Source organism: Pipistrellus hanaki (assembly GCF_964339955.1).
Source record: "Pipistrellus hanaki genome assembly, chromosome: 20".
In the NCBI taxonomy this organism is placed as follows: Eukaryota; Metazoa; Chordata; class Mammalia; order Chiroptera; family Vespertilionidae; genus Pipistrellus; species Pipistrellus hanaki.
Genome location: NC_140522.1, coordinates 4483833 through 4502548, shown reverse-complemented (window position 1 = coordinate 4502548; position 18716 = coordinate 4483833). Strand labels below are relative to the sequence as shown.

Sequence of the window (18716 nt, the reverse complement as noted above, 5' to 3'; positions counted from 1 at the left end):
GAAGTGCCCTCACCCCGGAGCAGGACGGTGTCCGGATTCACTGACCACGGCCGCGGGTTCCGCTCGGCCTACCCACTGCTCTGCACGGCCTGCCCGCTGCAGCCCCGGAGCCAGCAGGCAGCGGCGTCTGCCGGGGTCTCTGCTTGGAAGATCCAGGGGCTGAGGGTGTTTGAAAGGAATCCAGAAGTGGGTCCCGAGGCCGGGGAGCGAGCTGTCCGAGCACCGGCTCCATGGGGGGGGGGGGGGGGGGAGAGGAGAAGCGGGGAGCAGGGAGGGCGAGGTGCTCTCTGATGGCCACGGCCCAGGTCTCACCCTCCCAGCGGCTGGGCCACCGCTACCTCTAGGGCACATATGTCAAACACAAGGCCCGCGGGCCAAATCCAGCCCGCCAGGCCTTGCAATGTGGCCCGCACCGCGCTGTCATCACTGCACTCCGCTGTCAGTTTATGACATTGTCAGTTTATGACTGTTCAGTAAACCATTCGGCCCGCGATTTAAGCTGGATTTTAGATTTTGGCCCCTTCTCTGATTGAGTTCGACACCCCTACTCTAGGGGCATCTCGCCACCAGGGGACAGCGAGGACCAGGGAAGCGAGACCTCCGGCGTCAGCCCCCCGCCCGCTGTGCCCTCTGCAGTGCACCCCCCGCCCCCCGCCCCACACCCCTCCCCGTAACACACAGCTCCTTTCCTTCCAGGGTTGTCGACGACGAGATCGAGGGTGACTTCGAAGAGGTACGTGGGCCACCCCGGGAGCGGAGGGGCAGAAAGGAACCCCGGGGTCCGGGGTGGGGGGGTGTCACAGCTGGAAACTGAGGCCCCCCCACCCGCTGGGCGCGTGGGTCCACGTGGGGGCTGCGCAGGACGGGCCGGTGCTGTGCTGATCGGAGCAAGATTCTCCCCTCCCTGGGCCTGGCTTTCTCTGTAAAATGGAAGGGATCCAGTGGCAGGTCCTGCAGGGCTGGGACAGACGCACAGACAAGGCTCCGTAAACCAATCCCCCCCCCCCCGAGCAGGCCGGCCGGCCCTCCCCTCCCAATCCCGTTAGACTCGATCACCAAAGGCCACCCAATCGCACTGGAGTCGAATGTCCGAGAAGCCACCTGTGCCAGAATCAGTCTATTTTCTTCTTATGTAGTTTCTGCTCCCGCTCATGGGATTTCACTGGGAAAAAAATTAAGTTTTTACACCGTCCTGTACCTCAGCCCCCGAAGCCCCCCAGCCCAGGCCGGGAGTGAGGTGGAGAAGGGCTGTGGCGGGGAGGGGGGCGGGCCGCTGCCCGTCACCTCGCGGGTGGGACCCGCGGTCCCTCATTTCCGCGTCTCACCTTCCAGCTCGACGTCAGCGAGGACGACATTGACGACGGGTTCCGGAGGCTGTTCGCCCAGCTGGCCGGGGAGGTGGGTGTCCCCGGGCCCCCTGTCCTGCTCTGGTGGATGCTTGTCCTCAAGGAGACCTCAGGTTCGAGGGCAGAGGGAGCCCGGCCGCCGTGGCTCCGTGGCTGAGCGTCCACCTGTGGACCAGTTCGATTCCCGGTCAGGGCACAGGCCCGGGTTGCAGGCTCCATCCCCAGGGTGGGGCGTGCAGGAGGCAGCCGGTCCATGATTCTCTCTCCTCATGGATGTTTCTTTTCTTTTTTTTAATATATTTTATTGACATTTTACAGAGAGGAGGAAGGGAGAGAGATAGAGAGCTAGAAATGTCGATGAGAGAGAAACATCGACCAGCTGCCTCTTGCACACCCCCTACCGGGGATGTGCCCACAACCAATGTACAATACATGCCCTTGACCAGAATCGAACCTGGGACCTTTCAGTCTGCAGACCGACGCTCTATCCACTGAGCCAAACCAGTTTCGGCTCATCATGGATGTTTCCATCGCTCACTCCCCGATCCTTCTTCTCCAAAATCAGTAAAAATATTCATTTATTTATTTTTATTTTTTTAAAAAATATATTTTATTGATTTTACACAGAGAGGAATTGAGAGAGATAGAGAGTTAGAAACGTCGATGAGAGAGAGTCATCGACCAGCTGCCTTTTGCACACTCCTCACTGGGGATGTGCCCGCAACCAAGGTACATGCCCTTGATCGGAATCAAACCCGGGACCTTTCAGTCCGCAGACCAACGCTCTACCACTGAGCCAAACCGGCCCCGGCTGACCTCCCTTTTCTTACAAAAACCCCTCGGCCACGGGGGCTCCGCTGGCTGCTGGGTTGTCCAGCCCTTTTCCTTCCCACGACCCCACGGAAAAGCCGCCCTAGGCATTCATCAACGGGCTTGTCCCCAGTTACTCTATGGGCGGGGGGAGTGGAGACGGCTGGGCCCGCCCTGAGGGGCCTCGGGCCGGACCAGCCCACAGGGAGCCCCGTCCGGGGCCGCAGGGGGAGGAGTGGAGAGTTTATCCCTGTTTCCCACGCAGAGCGGGGATGACCGACCGCCCCCAGCGCCGTGCGCACTGAGACTCTGTGTTAGACCGGGGGTCGGGCCCCCCACCCCCACCTGCAGCTCGGGGGGGGGGCTGTGGGGGTGCACACGCAGAGACCTGGGCAGAGCTGGCATGCAGGGCACGTGGATGGCTCCGTGGATGGCCTCTCTGCCCCCGGGGACCCGTAATGATGCCCTCTCGCATGCCCACAGGATGCGGAGATCTCTGCCTTCGAGCTGCAGACCATCCTGAGACGGGTTCTCGCCAAGCGTAAGTCTCCCCTCCGTGCAGACCCCGTACCGGCTCCTTCCCTGCGGCCGCCTCGCCCGGCCCGGCTGCTGTGCCCGCACCGGCACCCCTGCTCCCGGTGAATGCCCCTCCCCCAAGGAGGGGCTGAGGGGGGCGGTCTAGTGATGTGATTCTCAAAACCGGTCCCGGGGCCTGGAGGTCACAGTCACTGCCCGGCTCCACTGCTCGCCGGCTTTGGGACCTAAACCCCGGTCATAGAACCTTCCGGACTCAATCCCTTACCCGCTGGGCAGTCACGTTACGACTCACCTCTTTAATGAGTAACGCGTGGAGCAAGCATGTCAAACTCACGGGCTGACACGGACCAAAAAAAAAACCAACAGCTTCCGTTTCCATAGACACGCAGGTTTATTCTGCCTGGGACGTGCGGAATGCAGAGGGCTGAAACAAAAGAGTCATCGTGAACATAGGATAATGGAACATTTAAATAAAAATTAGTATTTTTTAAAAAATATATTTTATTGATTTTGTACAGAGAGGAAGGGAGAGGGATAGAGAGTTAGAAACATCGATGAGAGAGAGTCATCAATCAGCTGCCTCTTACACACCCCCTACTGGGGATGTGCCTGCAACTAAGGTACATGCCCTTGACCGGAATCGAACCCGGGACCCTTCAGTCCCCAAGCCGACGCTCTATCCATTGAGCCAAACCGGTTTCGGCAAAATTAGTATTTTCTATTGAACATGCACTTACCAGACACAGAATAACTGCACACATTAATAAGCGTGATGCAAATGAGCCTATTTTTCCTGTTCTCCGAAACTGAGATATTTCCTGTTCTCCAAAAGTGAGATATTTCTTGTAAGTCAGTCCCAGGCTAATGCCGTGGCCATCGGCTGCTAAAATATTCGCTGCTGGTCTTAGTGGAGAGAAATGGTGCGCCCGTGTCTAAGGCTCTTAAGGGAAATGAATGCAACAGGATTAGAGTAACCAGTCCTTAGCGAACATTGTAGTTCGTCATGAATAACGATGTATAACAGGATATTATAAAGATGAAGTTATGACGGTTTTATTAGAACGTTTCTTACCGTTATATCGGGTGGGCCACACACAGTCCCCGGGCCGTGAGTTTGACATGCTTGGCATAGAGACTGCCTGGCACAAAGCCTGCCCCCCACAACTGGTGGCTGCCATGGTAACAGAAGGCTGAGCAGCCCTGGAAGCACCCCAAGTCCCCGTGACCCCTGGCCGTCTTTAGTAGGAGATCACCCATGGAGAGACATCGATCACTGATCAGCCAGGATGAGGAATAAGTGGACCGTCTTACACTCGGTCTAAGGGAATGACATTAAAAAGCATCATCTCCCAAATGCGTGTGTGTGTGTGTGTGTGTGTGTGTGTGTGTGTGTGTGCCTAATCCGACCCGTTTCTCACTGGGAGAAAGGTCCCTTCAGTTGAGCCCATGGCCAGGCAGGCGACATCAAGGCCCCAGAAATGGCGGCTCTGGGCCCAGGATGAGAGGCTTCCGCAGAGAAGGAACAAACTGGACAGAGACCCGAGAAGCCAGAGGGCCAGGCTGCGTACAGCATCAGCAGGAAATACCTAAGGACTGACTGTTCTCATCGCTGCTGGTGACCAGTAGGGGGAGACATACACACACACACACACACACACACACACACCAATCCCCCAGGGTCAAAGTCCTTGTATAATATTTTATTGTTGTAGGGATAGAAACATCAGTGATGAGAGAGAAACATGGATCGACTGCCTCCTGCCCGCCCCGCACTGGGGATGGAGCCCGCAACCCGGGCCTGTGCCCTGACCGGGAATCACAGTGTGACCTCCTGGTTCACAGATTGATGCTCACCACTGAGCCACACTGGGCTCCCATAACTTGACTCCCCAGATAGGTTTGTGCCTCTCAGATGATCACAAGAGCGTGTGCCTTTGGTATAAGACGGCAGCCCAGGAGGAGGCCGTGTGTCAGAGGGATAAGCCGGGGCCAGACAAAGGCGTGCTGGCAGTCCTGAGCGTCAGCCCTGTGGGTCCCCAGCAATCCCGGGACTGACCCCGGAGACAAGCAGATCCTCCCCTCGGAGCCCGGAGCCCAGGGCCAGTGGGGTCTCCAGAGACACTGGCTCCTGCCCAGCGGCCACCAGACCCATGGCTGTTAGCACTCCTGGGTCACAGCTCCCACCAGGGGGCCGGGCCTGTCCAGTCCCCAGCCGGGCTTCCCCCAACAGGCCCGGTGCCTGCCCTCCCTGCTCCACCCTGGAGGGAAAACAAGGCGGTGGTGTTTACCCCGTGGCCGCCAGGCACCGGTGAGGTCATAGGCTCTTCAGACTCGGCCCTGAGCCACGCTGACTGAAGCCTCATTGTTTCCGCACAGATGGAGGTGGGGTGGGAACCAGGCCGCCTGGCCTCCTGCTCCAGCCTCCCCCGGGCCTCTGAGCCTCTGAGCGTGGGACCTCCCTCCCAGCTGCCTGGAGACTCCTGGCTGCCCAGGCCCCACACACAGCCCCCCCGCCCACACCTGAAAAGGGGTTGGGCCCAGGCTGGCAGTATTTTTTGTTTGTTTTTTTAAAATATATTTCATTGATTTTTTACAGAGAGGAAGAGAGAGGGATAGAGAGTCGGAAACATCGATGAGAGAGAATCATGGATCAGCTGCCTCTTGCACACCCCCTACTGGGGATGTGCCCGCAACCAAGGTCCATGTCCTTGACCGGAATCGAACCTGGGACCCTTCAGTCCGCAGGCCGAGGCTCTATCCACTGAGCCACACCGGTTTCGGCGAGGCTGGCAGCTTTGAGACGGGCTAGGTTCTAACCTTTACGAGGACGCGGTGAAAGCGGTGGGCTTCCTGTGAAGTCTGCGGGGACCAGACCCTCAGGGTGGCAGGGTCTCATGCCAGCACCAAGGAGAGGGGACCGGCCTGGGAGGCAGCAGCGTCTCCGGGTGGCTGCTGGGCCTCTGGTTCCTCCCTCGGCCGGGCACAGGATGGCTCAGAAAAGGCCAGTGGCCGACGGTCCAAGGAAGCCCTCGGCCGGATGGATTGTCGGCTTATAGACCAAAGCATCATGGTTTCGATTCCGGTCAAGGGCATGTACCTTGGTTGCAAGCTCCTCCCAGCCTGGGCCCTGGGGCATGTGCAGGAGGCCACCAATCGATGTGTCTCTCTCCCATCGATGTTTCTCTCCGTCTTCCCCTCTCCCTTCCACTCTCCCTAAAAAAATCAATGGACAGACACCCTCAGGCGAGGATGAACCAGCACCACCAGGGAAAGCACAGAGCGGGCAGGCGCCTCTGCCCTGTCCCGGGCGGAGCCAGTAGCCAGAAATGTTACTTCACATCTTTCCAGCGGCCTCTGTACCCAGGGGTGCCCACGATCCAGGGCCCTGCCGCCGCGGGGGGGAGTGCCCTCGCCAGTGCGGCTGCCGGAGGTGTTCCTGTCTCTCTTACCTTGTCTTCTAGGCCAAGATATCAAGTCCGATGGCTTCAGCATCGAGACCTGCAAGATCATGGTTGACATGCTGGATGTATCCTTTCACGTGCCCCTGCTGGGAACCCGGGCCGGGGAGCCTGCCGTGTCAACCCTGCAGAGAGAGAGCCAGACACGGGGCCCGCCAGAGAGGCCAGCTGCTGCGAGGGTGTAGGACTGTTGTCACCAGGGAACTTCAGGGCAGGGAAAGCGACAGGCCCCAGGCGCAGAGGGCAGGGGGGTGTCCCGGGACCGGGGCAGACTCTCCCGCAGTCCGCCCACCATCCTCTGCCCCAAGCGCTTGGGTATGTGGCCCCGAGTGACAGTGTTCCCACTTCTTCCTCTAGGAAAACACACTTGACCCTTGAACCACGAGGGGCACTGACCCCCCCCCACACACACACACATCATCGAAAATCCTCGTGTAACTTTCGACGTCCTCAAAACGTAACCACTAATGGCCTGCTGTTTTTGTTTTGGTTTGTTTTTTAGAACTTTTTATTTTTATTTATTTATTTTTTTAAATATATTTTATTGATTTATACAGAGAGGAAGGGAGAGGGATAGAGAGTTAGAAACATCGATGAGAGAGAGTCATCGATCAGCTGCCTCTTGCACACCCCCTACCGGGGATATGCCCGCAACCAAGGTATAATACATGCCCTTGACCGGAATCGAACCTGGAACCCTTCAGTCCCCAAGCCGACGCTCTATCCACTGAGCCAAACCAGTCCCCGCTAATGGCCTACTGTTGGCCGGAAGTCTTGCCAATTGGAAGTCTTACCAATACCGCACGTACTGTGTGCGACACACATTATGTACCATACTGGAGGCCCGGTGCACGTAATTCGTGCAAGAGTGGGCCTTCCTTCCCTCCTTCCTTCCAATGCTGGCACCGGCTTCCCCCTCGCACCCGGGACCCGGGCTTCCCTCCTGGATCCGGGATCCGGGCTTCCCTTGCATCCGGAAGGCTGTCCGGTCTAATTAGCATATTATGCTTTTATTGTGATAGATTCTTACCCTAAAAGTAAGCTACCAGAAATGACATTAAAGTCATAAGAAAAAATATGAAGCCCCCTGCATGTCATCCGACAGCTCCTTTTGGGCAGGACCTGGGGTCCCCACGGCACCCCCAGACCGATCAGCGAGCGGGGCGCAGGGAGCAGGCAGGTGTCTCTCGGGTGGCCCCGGAGTGCCCGGCGGCGGCTTTCCTTAACCGACGGCAGTCCGACGGCAGCGGCAAGCTGGGCCTGAAGGAGTTCTACGTGCTCTGGACGAAGATCCAGAAGTACCAAGTAAGCGCGGGCGGGCGGGCGGGAGGGAGGGAGGGCGGGCGGAGGGCGGGCCGGTCTGTGCCGGGGACTCGCTGCTGGGCTCGGGCGGGCGGACACGGCGGCTCAGCGGGCGGGGCGGGGCCTCCCCCCGGGCGTGAGCTCAGGATGAGCGGAGGCAGGCCCAGAGCACAAAGCGAGGGCTGTGCAGGCTCAGGGGGCTGCTCCCCGCCTCCAGCTGGCTGAGCAGACACGGGGTCTCCGGGAAGCCGCCCTCCAGTGGCCTCCTGTGCTTGGGCGTTTTATTTATTTATTATTTATTTATTTATTTATTTTTTAATATATTTTATTGATTTTGTACAGAGAAGAAGGGAGAGAGATAAAGTTAGAGGGAAACATCGATGAGAGAGTCATCGATCAGCTGCCTCTTGCACACACCCCCTACTGGGGATGTGCCCGCAACCAAGGTACATGCCCCTGACAGGAATCGAACCCAGGACCCTTCAGTCCCCAAGCCGACGCTCTATCCATTGAGCCAAACCGGTCTAGGCTATTTATTTTTTTAATTATTTTTTAAAATATATTTTATTTATTTTTTACAGAGAGGAAGGGAGAGAGATAGAGAGCCAGAAACATCGATGAGAGAGAAACATCCATCAGCTGCCTCCTGCACACCCCCTGCTGGGGATGTGCCCGCAACCAAGGTGCATGCCCTTGACCGGAATGGAACCTGGGACCCTTCAGTCCGCAGGTTGACGCTCTATCCACTGAGCCACACCGATTTCGGCTGCTTTGGCGTTTTAACGGCCCAAGTATACAGATACCTCAGACAGGCAGGCGGGCCCTGGGCATTTGGCTGGCCAACGGGATGTGTGGGTTTACAAACCGCTCACATAGAGACAAAACACCATCAGCTACTGCAGGCAGGAACAGCGATCCTCCTGACAAGAGGGGCGGGTGGGCAGAGCTGGAAAACCAGGGGGCCTGCCCTGGCCTGGTTCTCATCACCACCTTGCACCTGCCATTCCAGAAGATCTACCGGGAGATCGACGTGGACCGGTCCGGCACCATGAACTCCTACGAGATGCGGAAAGCCTTAGAAACAGCAGGTGAGACGTCACCATCGTGCTTCCTTCGGCCTCGCTGGGGGCGTGTGGGACGCACAAGACGCAGTAACCAGTTGGTGGGCGGTGAGACATAGCAGGTGCCCGTGTAGTACAAGCCCATCCCGTTCCTCCCCCAGTGAAGGCCGATGGGCAAAGCCAAGTGAGGCCCAGATGCTCTGCCCACGAGGCCGGCCTGCATCTAAGCCTCCTTCCGAGAAGCCTGGCGGGCCCAGCAGGCAAGGCCAGCTCTCGGCAGCGATGGCGGCTGCCATGGCGAGGGCCACGCGGGGCCCGCGTTCAGCGGTCGGGGCGCGGTCCCCCCTGAGCCGGCCGGCGTCTGCCCGTCCCTCCCCGCAGGTTTCAAGCTGCCCTGCCAGCTGCACCAGGTCATCGTGGCTCGCTTCGCCGACGAGGAGCTCATCATCGACTTCGATAACTTCGTCCGCTGCCTGATCCGCCTGGAGACGCTCTTCAGTAAGGGGCCGCCCGGGAAGGCGAAGGGCAGGTTCCCTCGTGTGTGTGGGCTCGCCGGGACCGCAGGCTGGCTGTCCGGTGGAGGGTGGACACCTCCTCTCGTTTGGGGGAGGAGGGCAGAAACGACGGCTGGGGAGACTCAGTGGGGCAGGAGATGATGTGCCATCACTGCAGCTCGCTCACGGTGACACCTGCTTCTCTTCCCTCCCTCCCCCCCAGGAATATTCAAGCAGCTGGACCCCGAGAACACGGGAACCATCCAGCTGGACCTTATCTCTGTAAGTACACCACCCCTCGCTCGGGCGGGGACGGGAGGACAGGGACCTGGTTGACTTGCTGTTTGAAAGCTCTCTGGTCCGCTGGGGACAGGCCTGTGAACGGGTCGAGGACCGCACGCCACACTGTATCTACAGTCTCTCCCCAGCTTCCCGCTGGCCCTAGGGCGCCTGTCCCTGCTCCCAGGAGCTTCCCCGAGGGCAGCACTGGGTGGAGATGAGAAGCGGGGGCTGCAGACCCCACTTTAGAAGCGTACCCTGCTAACCAGCAAGCCTGGGCCGAGGGGCTTCTAGAGGGAAACCCTTTAGATGAAGTTCAAGAGCATTCTTAGAACAGATGGACTGAAACTAGCTGCTGAGAACATCACTTTCCTCTCCTCCTTCCCCCTTTAAGACAAAATAAACAGGACAGGGGCAGGCGGCAACCAATCACAGCGTCTCTCCCACGTCCATCTCTCTCTCCCGGCCTCAGTAACAGAAAACGCAGAGTGAACACGATAATCCAGATGTTGTCCGCATAGCACATTGCATGCGTCTCGTTCAACCCTCAATATAATTCATGACCATCTGCTTCCAACATCAGCTTTTTACTAACCTGATAAAAACACGATTCTAGAAATCAGGCCGAAAAAAGTGAGAGCTGGCTCACTGATACCTTAACCCTCGCTCAGCTGTTCTGGTACCAAGTCAGTCCTTCGGAATCACCTCCAGGTCAACTGTCCTTCATGTTAAAAATAGTCATTGAACCGATTTTTTTTCCCCTTCCTCCCAGTGGCTCTGCTTCTCAGTACTTTGAAGTTATAAACACGTTTGCCTGAAGACTTCTCGTGAAAGAAAATCAGCCACGGACTACGCTTTCACGGAGAAGACTTTTATCCGGACCTCGATGACGGGAACATTTACTTACACTGATGATTTTAGCCGAACATAAGGACGCCATTTGAGATAGATTTGCATATCGTTAGACTAAATGCGAGTGAGTCGCTTAACCCTCGACCAGCTCAAAGGAAGCTTTAGATCTGTACATAGGATGCACTTTTTACTTTTACACACACGGTCCCTTTAGAGCAATATTGAATCAGGTAAAATACATACATAAATAAATGCAGGTGTTTAACAGCTGAGCAAACACTCAGTAGACCTCAGAGGACACCAGGTCCTGCTGGGAAGACTGAGAGCAACTTCAAGTTCAAAAACGCAGCTCAGGGCTCACCAGTTCCCTTAAGTGAAATCGGAAATACTGTATGATGGTCTCAGGGCCCCTGGAGCCGGTGAAAGCACCCACCGTCACCGGTTAGACAGGAGACGGTTTAAGGACCCTGACCTGGCCCTACACCGAGCGCTCAAAATTCCGCAGGGAGTCACTGGTGGCCGCGGACACACACACACAGGGTACCAGGCGTCCAGCTTGCACACCTGTTGTGACGAAGACAAAACAGGCTGTTTGCTGCTCAAGCTCCCGCACTCGGCACCTCCAGCGTCTCGCAGAGCGGGGGGTCGGGCTAGGGACCCCCGGAAGAGCCGACACAGCTCGTTTCCTGCTTCCCCTGGGGCCGTGCTAACAGGAATGCTGCCTCGTTGCCTTACCCCCGGCCCAATGTGCTGTTAAATAAAGAGTCGCCTGGCACCCAGGTGCGTGCTGTGCTTCCTCTGACAGGGGTGACCCCGATTCCCCGGGGGGCTGGTGCGTGACACGGAAAACCAAACCCAGCGGGCGCGCAAGTCCCACAGTTCGCTTTTATTACAACTGTTGTCAAAGTCGGCTATGATCGTGACAAGTGTTACGGGTTAAGTTTATAACAAGTCTCTAATTTCCAAGATACAAAAGGCAATAAATATGGATCCAAATGCGGCCTAAAAAACGAGATTCCAAACCTAATTATCTGTATGTGCGTAATTCTTAAACTGCTACAAGCACGTGTAACAATGAAGTCACTGCTCGCTGGCTACCAGCCGCTCTTCACTGACGACGCCTTCATCGGGGCAGAGGCAGCTGGTGTTGGGCCATCAGAGGTGGCCCCGGTGGCCTGTGGTGGCACTGGCCCTTCCCGTGCGGGGACAGGCGCAGGGTCTCCCAGGAGCCTGACAAGTGGCCGTTTCTGCGGAAAGAGGCCGCCTGTCCGGCGCAGGGAGGTCCGTTTCCGGGGCCGCTGGCCTGCGCCCAGCGAGTCCTCCTCCTTCATTTCTCCCGGAGCACATCTCACGGCTCCCCCGCCACAGCGCCATTCAACAAGTCTGTGAGAGTGTGCCCCACACTCCTGCGGCTTCTTAGTGATAACGGAGTAATTCTTCATTAACTGCATTCAGTCAGGGTTCAGGCCAAGCTCCTCTGTCTTGGTTTAATTCGTGGGTACAGCTGTAAGAGAGTTTACAAAACGTTTACATACGTACAGACACATGGGGGCAGAACAGCTGAGGAAATGGGGGCGGGCACTGGCGGGACAGAAAAGAAATCGTTTAAGAGAAGGTTCCTCTGCCTGCGAAGCCCCAGAGTTGCTGAGGACGCAGATCCACACGCAGACGCTCTCCGCTCAGGGACACTCAGAAGCCACGGGGCAGGGACATACACAATGAGCGCCATCGCACGGCCTGCGGCCTGTGAACAGTCTGAGGACACCATGGGCTGCGGGGACCCGCAACATGCCCGCGTCCCACACCCGCAGCTCCCATTTCAAGGGAAACGTAAGAGCTTCACGTCTTTCAACCTGATCCACGGCGGACAAGGCTGGCGGACACGGCTGTGTCATGGGAGCCGGCTGTCAGGGCTGAGGCCGCAGACTGCCCGTCTGCAGGTCCAGGAGGGACAGGGGAGGGTTTGTTTGGGGTTTTGTGGGCTGTGTTTTCCATAACAAGAGCTGGAGAGGAGGTGTATGGGAAGGTCACAAGATCCCCGTAGGGAAGCCAAGAGCAAGTCAAGCTAGTAATTCAACTGGCGACCGAACAAAAGCCCCCCCTCCCCCCTCCTCTCCTCCCCTTCCTCTCACAGAGGGGAAAGGAGGTTTTACTGAAAGAAAGGACTCGGGCTTCCAGCCAGAACTGGAAAAGTCACTGGAGGACCGCGTTATAGAAAGGGTATTTTTCTCTCCGAGAAAAGATCTTTGGCCAGCACCATTTTCTATACTCATAGCTGAGCCTCTGGCTAAAAATTCAACATGTATGCAATTTTCTTTTTACATCTGAAAGAAATAAGCAAAGGCAGGCGGTGTGGAGGCCACTTCTGTCCAGAGATTCCCGAAGGACTGAGGCTCGAAGCGCTGGCTGGAGGGTCTTCAGGTGTTTGTTGCTGGGGTTTGTCCGAGAGGGAAGTGGCGCTCAGACCGCGTTTCCCTGGTGCTACGGACTGAGCAGAGCCAGTGGGGCTCCGGGACAGCCACCCCCGTGTTTCTACTTCATCTGGGAACCCAAAGCCTTTGAAGGGCCCCACGCCCATTTCTCTTCACTCCGGGACCCTCTGTCATTTACGTTATGATTACACGGAGGAGCACTGTCTGTCCAATAGTAAACCCTGCATCACAGGCCGCGTGGGGACGGTGAAGTCACTCAGGCTGCACAGCAGACAAGCGACAATGGAGAAGGGAGAGTGGGGGGGGGGGCAGGCCGGTCACCAGCCGGCCGGCCAGGCCCTGGCACGAGTCACTCTAACCAGCTCGGCCGCAGGGCGCCAGAGGCTGGGCCAGGGCCTCTTGGCCAGTGGAAGCTCTAAGTGGGCACAGGCCATGTCTGCCCCACAGCTGATGGCACCACCAGCAGAACCACCTCCAGCCCCGGTCAGCCGCCTGCTGCCCCCTCACCCTCGGGAGGCGATCTCCAGCCTCCTCACCTGCCTCCCGGCCGCGGTCACCCAGGTCCCAGGGCCGGGCACCTGCCGGGGTGGGAGCCAGGCTGCTGACCTGCGTGCTGTTCCTTGTCGGTGGCATCGGCCCTTCCTGCCCTCAGACTCGCCTGCTTCCTCGCCCACAGCCTCTGCAAGCGCTTGTCCCTTTAAGCTCCGTCTCTCAACTAACTCCATCTCTCTGCCGGGCTCCCACGGCCCCAGGCCCCAGGCCCACACGGCATGAAACACGGGACCTGGGAAGGAGGCTGTGCCAAGTCCCCAAGGTGTCCTCCCCTTTCCCCCGTCCCCCCAGCTCCTCCCCGAAGGCCCCGCTGTTCACATGATCTTATTATTTCCTGGTTTTTATGAAACTTGGAATCAAACAGCAGAGACAGAACAGAGAAGCCTGCTCGCTGCCAGAGTTGGGAGTCCCGATGTAAACACTCATGTCCAGTGTCAGGAGCCCGCTGCCCATCACGCTGGCCAGGTACCTGCACCGCAGACAGGCCCTGACCTCCAGGCCGGCAAACACCGATGTGTGCGACTGGCCGCCCAGAGGCATCACTGAAAACGTGGCTTTCAGCCTGGATCTAGACTAGGGGTGTCGAACTCAATCAGAGAAGGGGCCAAAATCTAAAATCCAGCCTAAATCGCGGGCCGAATGGTTTACTGAACAGTCATAAACTGACAATGTCATAAACTGACAGCGGAGTGCAGTGATGACAGCGCGGTGCGGGCCACATTGCAAGGCCTGGCGGGCTGGATTTGGCCCGCGGGCCTTGTGTTTGACACATGTGATCTAGACCATCCACGTTTTACGCTCCATGTCCCCACACCAGGGTTCCCACCGCCCCCCGGCCGCGCCGGCCGGCACTCACCCCCAGCAGGTTGCGGGGCACGTAGCCCTCCCGGTCGCCCAGGCGCGCCCACCACCACTCCACCTCGGCCTCGTCCTCGCGCCGCAGCACCGTCATGCAGTCGCCCTCCCTCAGGGGCAGCTCGTCCTCGTGCTGAGGCTCGTAGTCCCACAGCGCGTAGATGACGCCCTTGTTCATGATGCCCATCTTCTCCTGGACGCCTGCCGGGCGGGAGGCACAGCGGGCGATGGGATGTGGGTACCGGCCGGCCCTGCACCTCCCCACTGACCACGCGCAGGGAGGGGTCCCGGCAGGGAGGGCGCCGCAGAGCAGAGGGACAGACCGGGGAGGTGCCTGCGCTGCCGGCTCTGAGCTCACACACTGACCCCCCTGAGCGCCTCTGCAGCTAGTCTGCCCCCCCCCCCCCCGAGACTCCTGCAAGCCCTGGGGCCAGGGAGAACCGCTCCAGGCGAGGACGTAAGCATGAGCGCCTGCCGTCCCCTCCCAGCCTGCTCTCAAGCATCGGGCCAAGGAACTCAGACACGGCCTCAACCTCCCTAAACTCCGAGCTACGGAGGGAAGCAGAGGTGTGTATCGGTCTATCCATTTCCAAATGAAGGAGGATAAAAGCAGCATATATAAACTATGCTGGGATGCAGAATGGGGCTAAGTGCTTTAGATGTGATTTTTTAAAAGCCTGCATGCAGTCAACTCTAAAATAAGGAGTATCTGAATTCTAAGACAGTGAAATCCACAAACTGTAAGGACTGGTATCCTCAGTGAGCAGCGCCCGCTCTGTAGCAGAGCTCCTCCCAGCCCCGCCCTCCTCCCCCTGGGGCGCTGCTCCTGAGAGTACCGGTCCTCACAGGGAGGCAATGGGGCGGAGGGTGGGGGTGGGCACACACGTCACACACACACGTCACTCGAGGCCTACGCACCGTACAGGAACTGCGAGCACTGCGTGTAGCCCTCCTCCATCTCCTCGCACTTGTCCGCGGCCGTCTGCATGTCGCTGTAGGTCATGGCAAACACGGCGGCCCCTGACTCCACCAGGAACTTGCACACCTGCACGTTGTTGCAGGAGGCAGCGCAGTGCAGGGGGGTCCTGTGGGGGGACACAGCGGGCTCTTAACTGAATGGCACCTGCGGCCACCTAGTATCTGCGAAGGAAGGTCTTGAGTCTGTCGTCTACTAAGTGACTCTTCACCGTTTCCTTTAAGTCAGCTACACGCAGACGCCGAGCCACTGGAGAAGCACAGCCACCGGGGAACACGGCCCAGTGCCGGGCTGCCCGGGCTGGGCGGCGGGGAGTGGGGAGAGGGACCCAGGAAATGAGCGGAAGGACAGGAAACCTGGTGATAACCTAAACCCGGTGAGATGTATGCAGTTCGATGCTCTGAGGCTCCAGCCTGGTTATTCTGCCGGAGCAGAGGCCACACGGCCTTTTCATTAAAGACCTTTACTCAGAACCTGTGCCTCGCCATTCATACCATCACTGACTCTCTCGACAGCACCGCCAATGCTTTGTTATGGACCACAAGCCACCACTTCAGGCTGACAGGGAGGCAGGGCCGCTGCCCAGGCTCAGAAGAAGGGCTTGAGAATTTTATTAAAAATATATATTTTTAACTGATTTCAGAGAGGAAGTGAGAAAAAGAGGGATAGAAATCAATGCACGCCCCTCCACTGGGGGTGGAGAGGGATCGAGCCCACAACCCGGGCATGTGCCCTTGGCTGGAATCGAACTTGGGCCCTTTAGTCCACAGGCCAACGTTCTATCCACTGAGCCACACCGGTTTTGGCAGGGCTTGAGAATTTTAAGCAGGCCCTAAAGTACGTATGATTCTGTTTCTTTACCCTTTCTCTCCCTCCCCTCTTCACTTTGTTCCTCTTGGGCGCATAGCTTTAAAAAATGTGCCCGCACCCCCGATCCAGGCGCTATCCCCCCTAGTGTGGGGGCTATAACTGCAGATTGCTCCGAGTGGGAAATCAGGTATAACACGCGGAGCTGCAAGGAAGCCTCACCACCCGTCGCTGTCGGCGGCGTTGACGTTCACCCCGAACTGCACCAGGAACTTGACGATCTCGGTGTGGCCGGCGCACACGGCGTTGTGCAGCGCCGTGATGCCCTCGTCGTTGGGCAGGCTCGGGTCCTCCACCTGCAACGGCAAGAAGGGGGCGCCGCTCAGTGTCTCCGCACCTGGCCTGGCCTGGCGCGCCTGTCGCGGGCGACTGGCTCCGCGGGACCATGAGGACAGAAGTAGACTTGTGGCCCTTGTCTGAAAAATTATAATCAAAACCTACGAGAGCCAAGAAAACGATATGCAGAACAATTCTAGAAATGAGACAGACAAAACAGCCACATTAAGTAGGCATTCACTATGAAAAGTTTTTTTCCCCCCAAAGTTGAAGTAGAACCAGAAACTCTATCCGTAGAGTCCTTTTTGTTTATTTACCCTCCAACTTCCCACCACTAATTAGTGTCTAAACTACAAGTGACATTTTCCATGGAAAGGAAAAAAGGTCAACTAAAAATATTTTAAATTGTAGGCTTCTGAGCAGCAGGGACCACATCTGTAATTTAACCGTCTAGTGTAAACCCACACAGGAGCAACTTTTAAAGGGGGGTGAGGACCCCGGAGAAAGCACAGGACTCCAGGGGGCCCGGTGAAGACGACACTTCTGCATCATCGAACATGCGACAGTCACACCTTTAGGACAGCAACGCCTGCTTTGGAGCAAGTTCAAGAGCTTCTCTCAACAACCCCGCCTCCCCAAAAGAAAATTTAAAAACCGATCAATCATACCTCGTAGATGATCCTCTGCACAAGGTCAAACTCCCCCTCCAGAGAGGAATCCAGGAGCAGGGCAAGGGGGTTGAACTTCACTCTCATTCCGTGAGCGATCCGCTCGGAGCCGGTCTTACGTAAGTTGGTCCTTTTGCCCTGCGGACGAAAAGTGTGGAAAAGTAAGGAGCCTGCTCTAAGCAAGAGACCAACAAAAACGGGGAGGAATGACACTCCAGCTGAGTGGGTAAGAGACACAACAAATACATTCAGCACTTTCTATTGAAGCAGCACACTATTCAGAAGAGTACATAAGCCACAACAGCTTATCCCATGTGCCCCCAGAACGTGACTTTCTGGAACCTGGTGAGATACCTTTGGGCGTCCCTGCAGCATGAACGGAGCTAAGAGGACCATCTCCAATGACAGGCAGGCTGGTTTTCTGTCAAGTCCAAAACTAACCAAGATGGTCTATTAACTACCTGCCGACTATAGCTCAGCAAACCCCACGGTTCGCTTGGGCAAGAGCCAACCCTAACCCTCTCCCTTCCTCCCTCTAAAAAATCAATAAAAATTGTGTTTTTAAAACACAACACCGTTTCCTCCCCGTGTATAAGGCCCACTCTGTGCCTAAGGAATTATATATAGAAGGCCAAGTGCAGGGCTCATCCACGGCCACCGGAGTCCCACACCGACACCCGGAGGAGGGACGAGGCCCCTGCACCGTCACCCGCGCCACGGGACCCACCGGAGGCAGCGACACCTGCCCGGTGACCTCGGGCGGCCGCAGGCTCCCGGAGTCCTCGCCCGGCCCCTCGGGCTCCCCGGACGGGTACGGAGGCGGCGGGTAGGGGGGGTACTCCTCCAGGTACACCTCCAGCGCGTGGGGGGCCTCCGGGCTCGGCTCCTCCACGCTGTTCTGGACACTCGGGCCGGCGTCGGGGGCGCCCTCGGACACGTAGTTGGGGCCCACCAGGGGAGGCGCTGGCAGGCCGCTGTTCTCGGTGCCGGCGCTGGCGGCTGCCTCGGGGGACGCGGGCTCCGGAGCCAGGGGGACCGCCTCCTTCTCGGGCTCCGCGTGCGCGTACGGGTTCCGGGTCTCCGCGGGGCCCTCGGGGCCGGCGGGCACCGCGCCGGGCGGGGCCGGGTAGGATGGCGCGGAGATGGTCTCCATGGCGGCGATGGTGGTCCTCTGGTACAGCAGCTTCTGGATGTTGGGCCCGTTGGGCCCCTCTGGCTCGGTGATGGAGCTCCGCTTCTTCAGGGGCCGGGGGGCGTTGGACAGCTTCTTGCGCAGAGCTTCCAAGTCCACGTCGCTCTGGTTCCGGTAGGGGTGCGACAGGAAAGGCAGCAGCTTGGTGGGGCTGAGGGGCCGAGGGATCCGCTCATGCTCCTGGCTCTCGGGACCGGAGGCGGCGGGCTCGGCGTCGGGCTCCGGGCCGCCGGCTCTGCCCTGGTTACCGGCGCACAGGCCGTCCAGGGGCGGCTGGTTCGGGGCGGCGACCACGGGCTTGCCGTAGACTAATCGCAGAAGGAAAGAAACTCCGGTTAATGTTAACTAAGCGACACCGGCAAGGCACAGACACGGCCGACCCCACGGAGGCCTCCCTCAGCCTCATGGAGGCGCCTCCACGGGCAGCTGCCCAGCCGCCCAGGCACCAGGGTCGCCTGTGTCCTCCGCGCTGGAGGGGCCGTGGGCAGTGGGAGCAGGTGCCCTGGGGCAGCCACCACGCGGCAGGCTCTGTCTGTCCCACCGGTTTCACCCCCCGTTTGACTCAGCGTTTTGTAGGATTCACTATCACCACTGCAGTGGCTGATGTGCAGCAGAAACTCCCCTTTTAGCCGGCACCGGTTTGGCTCCGTGGATAGAGCGTCAGCCTGCGGACTGAAAGGTCCCGGGTTCGATTCCGGTCAAGGGCATGTACCTTGGTTGCGGGCACATCCCCAGTGGGGGGTGTGCAAGAGGCAGCTG

At 58.2% G+C, this 18716-nt stretch overlaps 2 protein-coding genes across 5 annotated transcripts in view; one reads left to right on the top strand and one right to left on the bottom strand.

Moving 5' to 3' along the window:
- The window catches only part of CAPN2 (calpain 2), a 39870-nt gene extending 28950 nt beyond the window's left edge, over window positions 1–10920 (top strand). For 2 of the 3 annotated variants that reach the window (XM_084868884.1, XM_084868882.1), the window contains 9 exons: window positions 697–733; window positions 1333–1398; window positions 2640–2697; window positions 6155–6219; window positions 7388–7456; window positions 8463–8541; window positions 8896–9012; window positions 9232–9290; window positions 10060–10920. In XM_084868884.1, the coding sequence (XP_084725010.1) occupies window positions 697–733; window positions 1333–1398; window positions 2640–2697; window positions 6155–6219; window positions 7388–7456; window positions 8463–8541; window positions 8896–9012; window positions 9232–9290; window positions 10060–10083 (574 nt within the window). In that variant the 3' untranslated portion in view covers window positions 10084–10920. The remainder of the gene's footprint in view (window positions 1–696; window positions 734–1332; window positions 1399–2639; window positions 2698–6154; window positions 6220–7387; window positions 7457–8462; window positions 8542–8895; window positions 9013–9231; window positions 9291–10059) is intronic. The other variant, XM_084868883.1, reaches the window with a different exon arrangement.
- A 90-nt stretch (window positions 10921–11010) lies between these two features.
- Window positions 11011–18716, bottom strand: part of TP53BP2 (tumor protein p53 binding protein 2) — a 69426-nt gene continuing 61720 nt past the window's right edge. For both annotated transcript variants that reach the window (XM_084868854.1, XM_084868853.1), the window contains 6 exons: window positions 17493–18265; window positions 16766–16903; window positions 15984–16117; window positions 14897–15063; window positions 13980–14179; window positions 11011–11643 (listed from right to left, as the gene is read on the bottom strand). In XM_084868854.1, the coding sequence (XP_084724980.1) occupies window positions 11602–11643; window positions 13980–14179; window positions 14897–15063; window positions 15984–16117; window positions 16766–16903; window positions 17493–18265 (1454 nt within the window). In that variant the 3' untranslated portion in view covers window positions 11011–11601. The remainder of the gene's footprint in view (window positions 11644–13979; window positions 14180–14896; window positions 15064–15983; window positions 16118–16765; window positions 16904–17492; window positions 18266–18716) is intronic.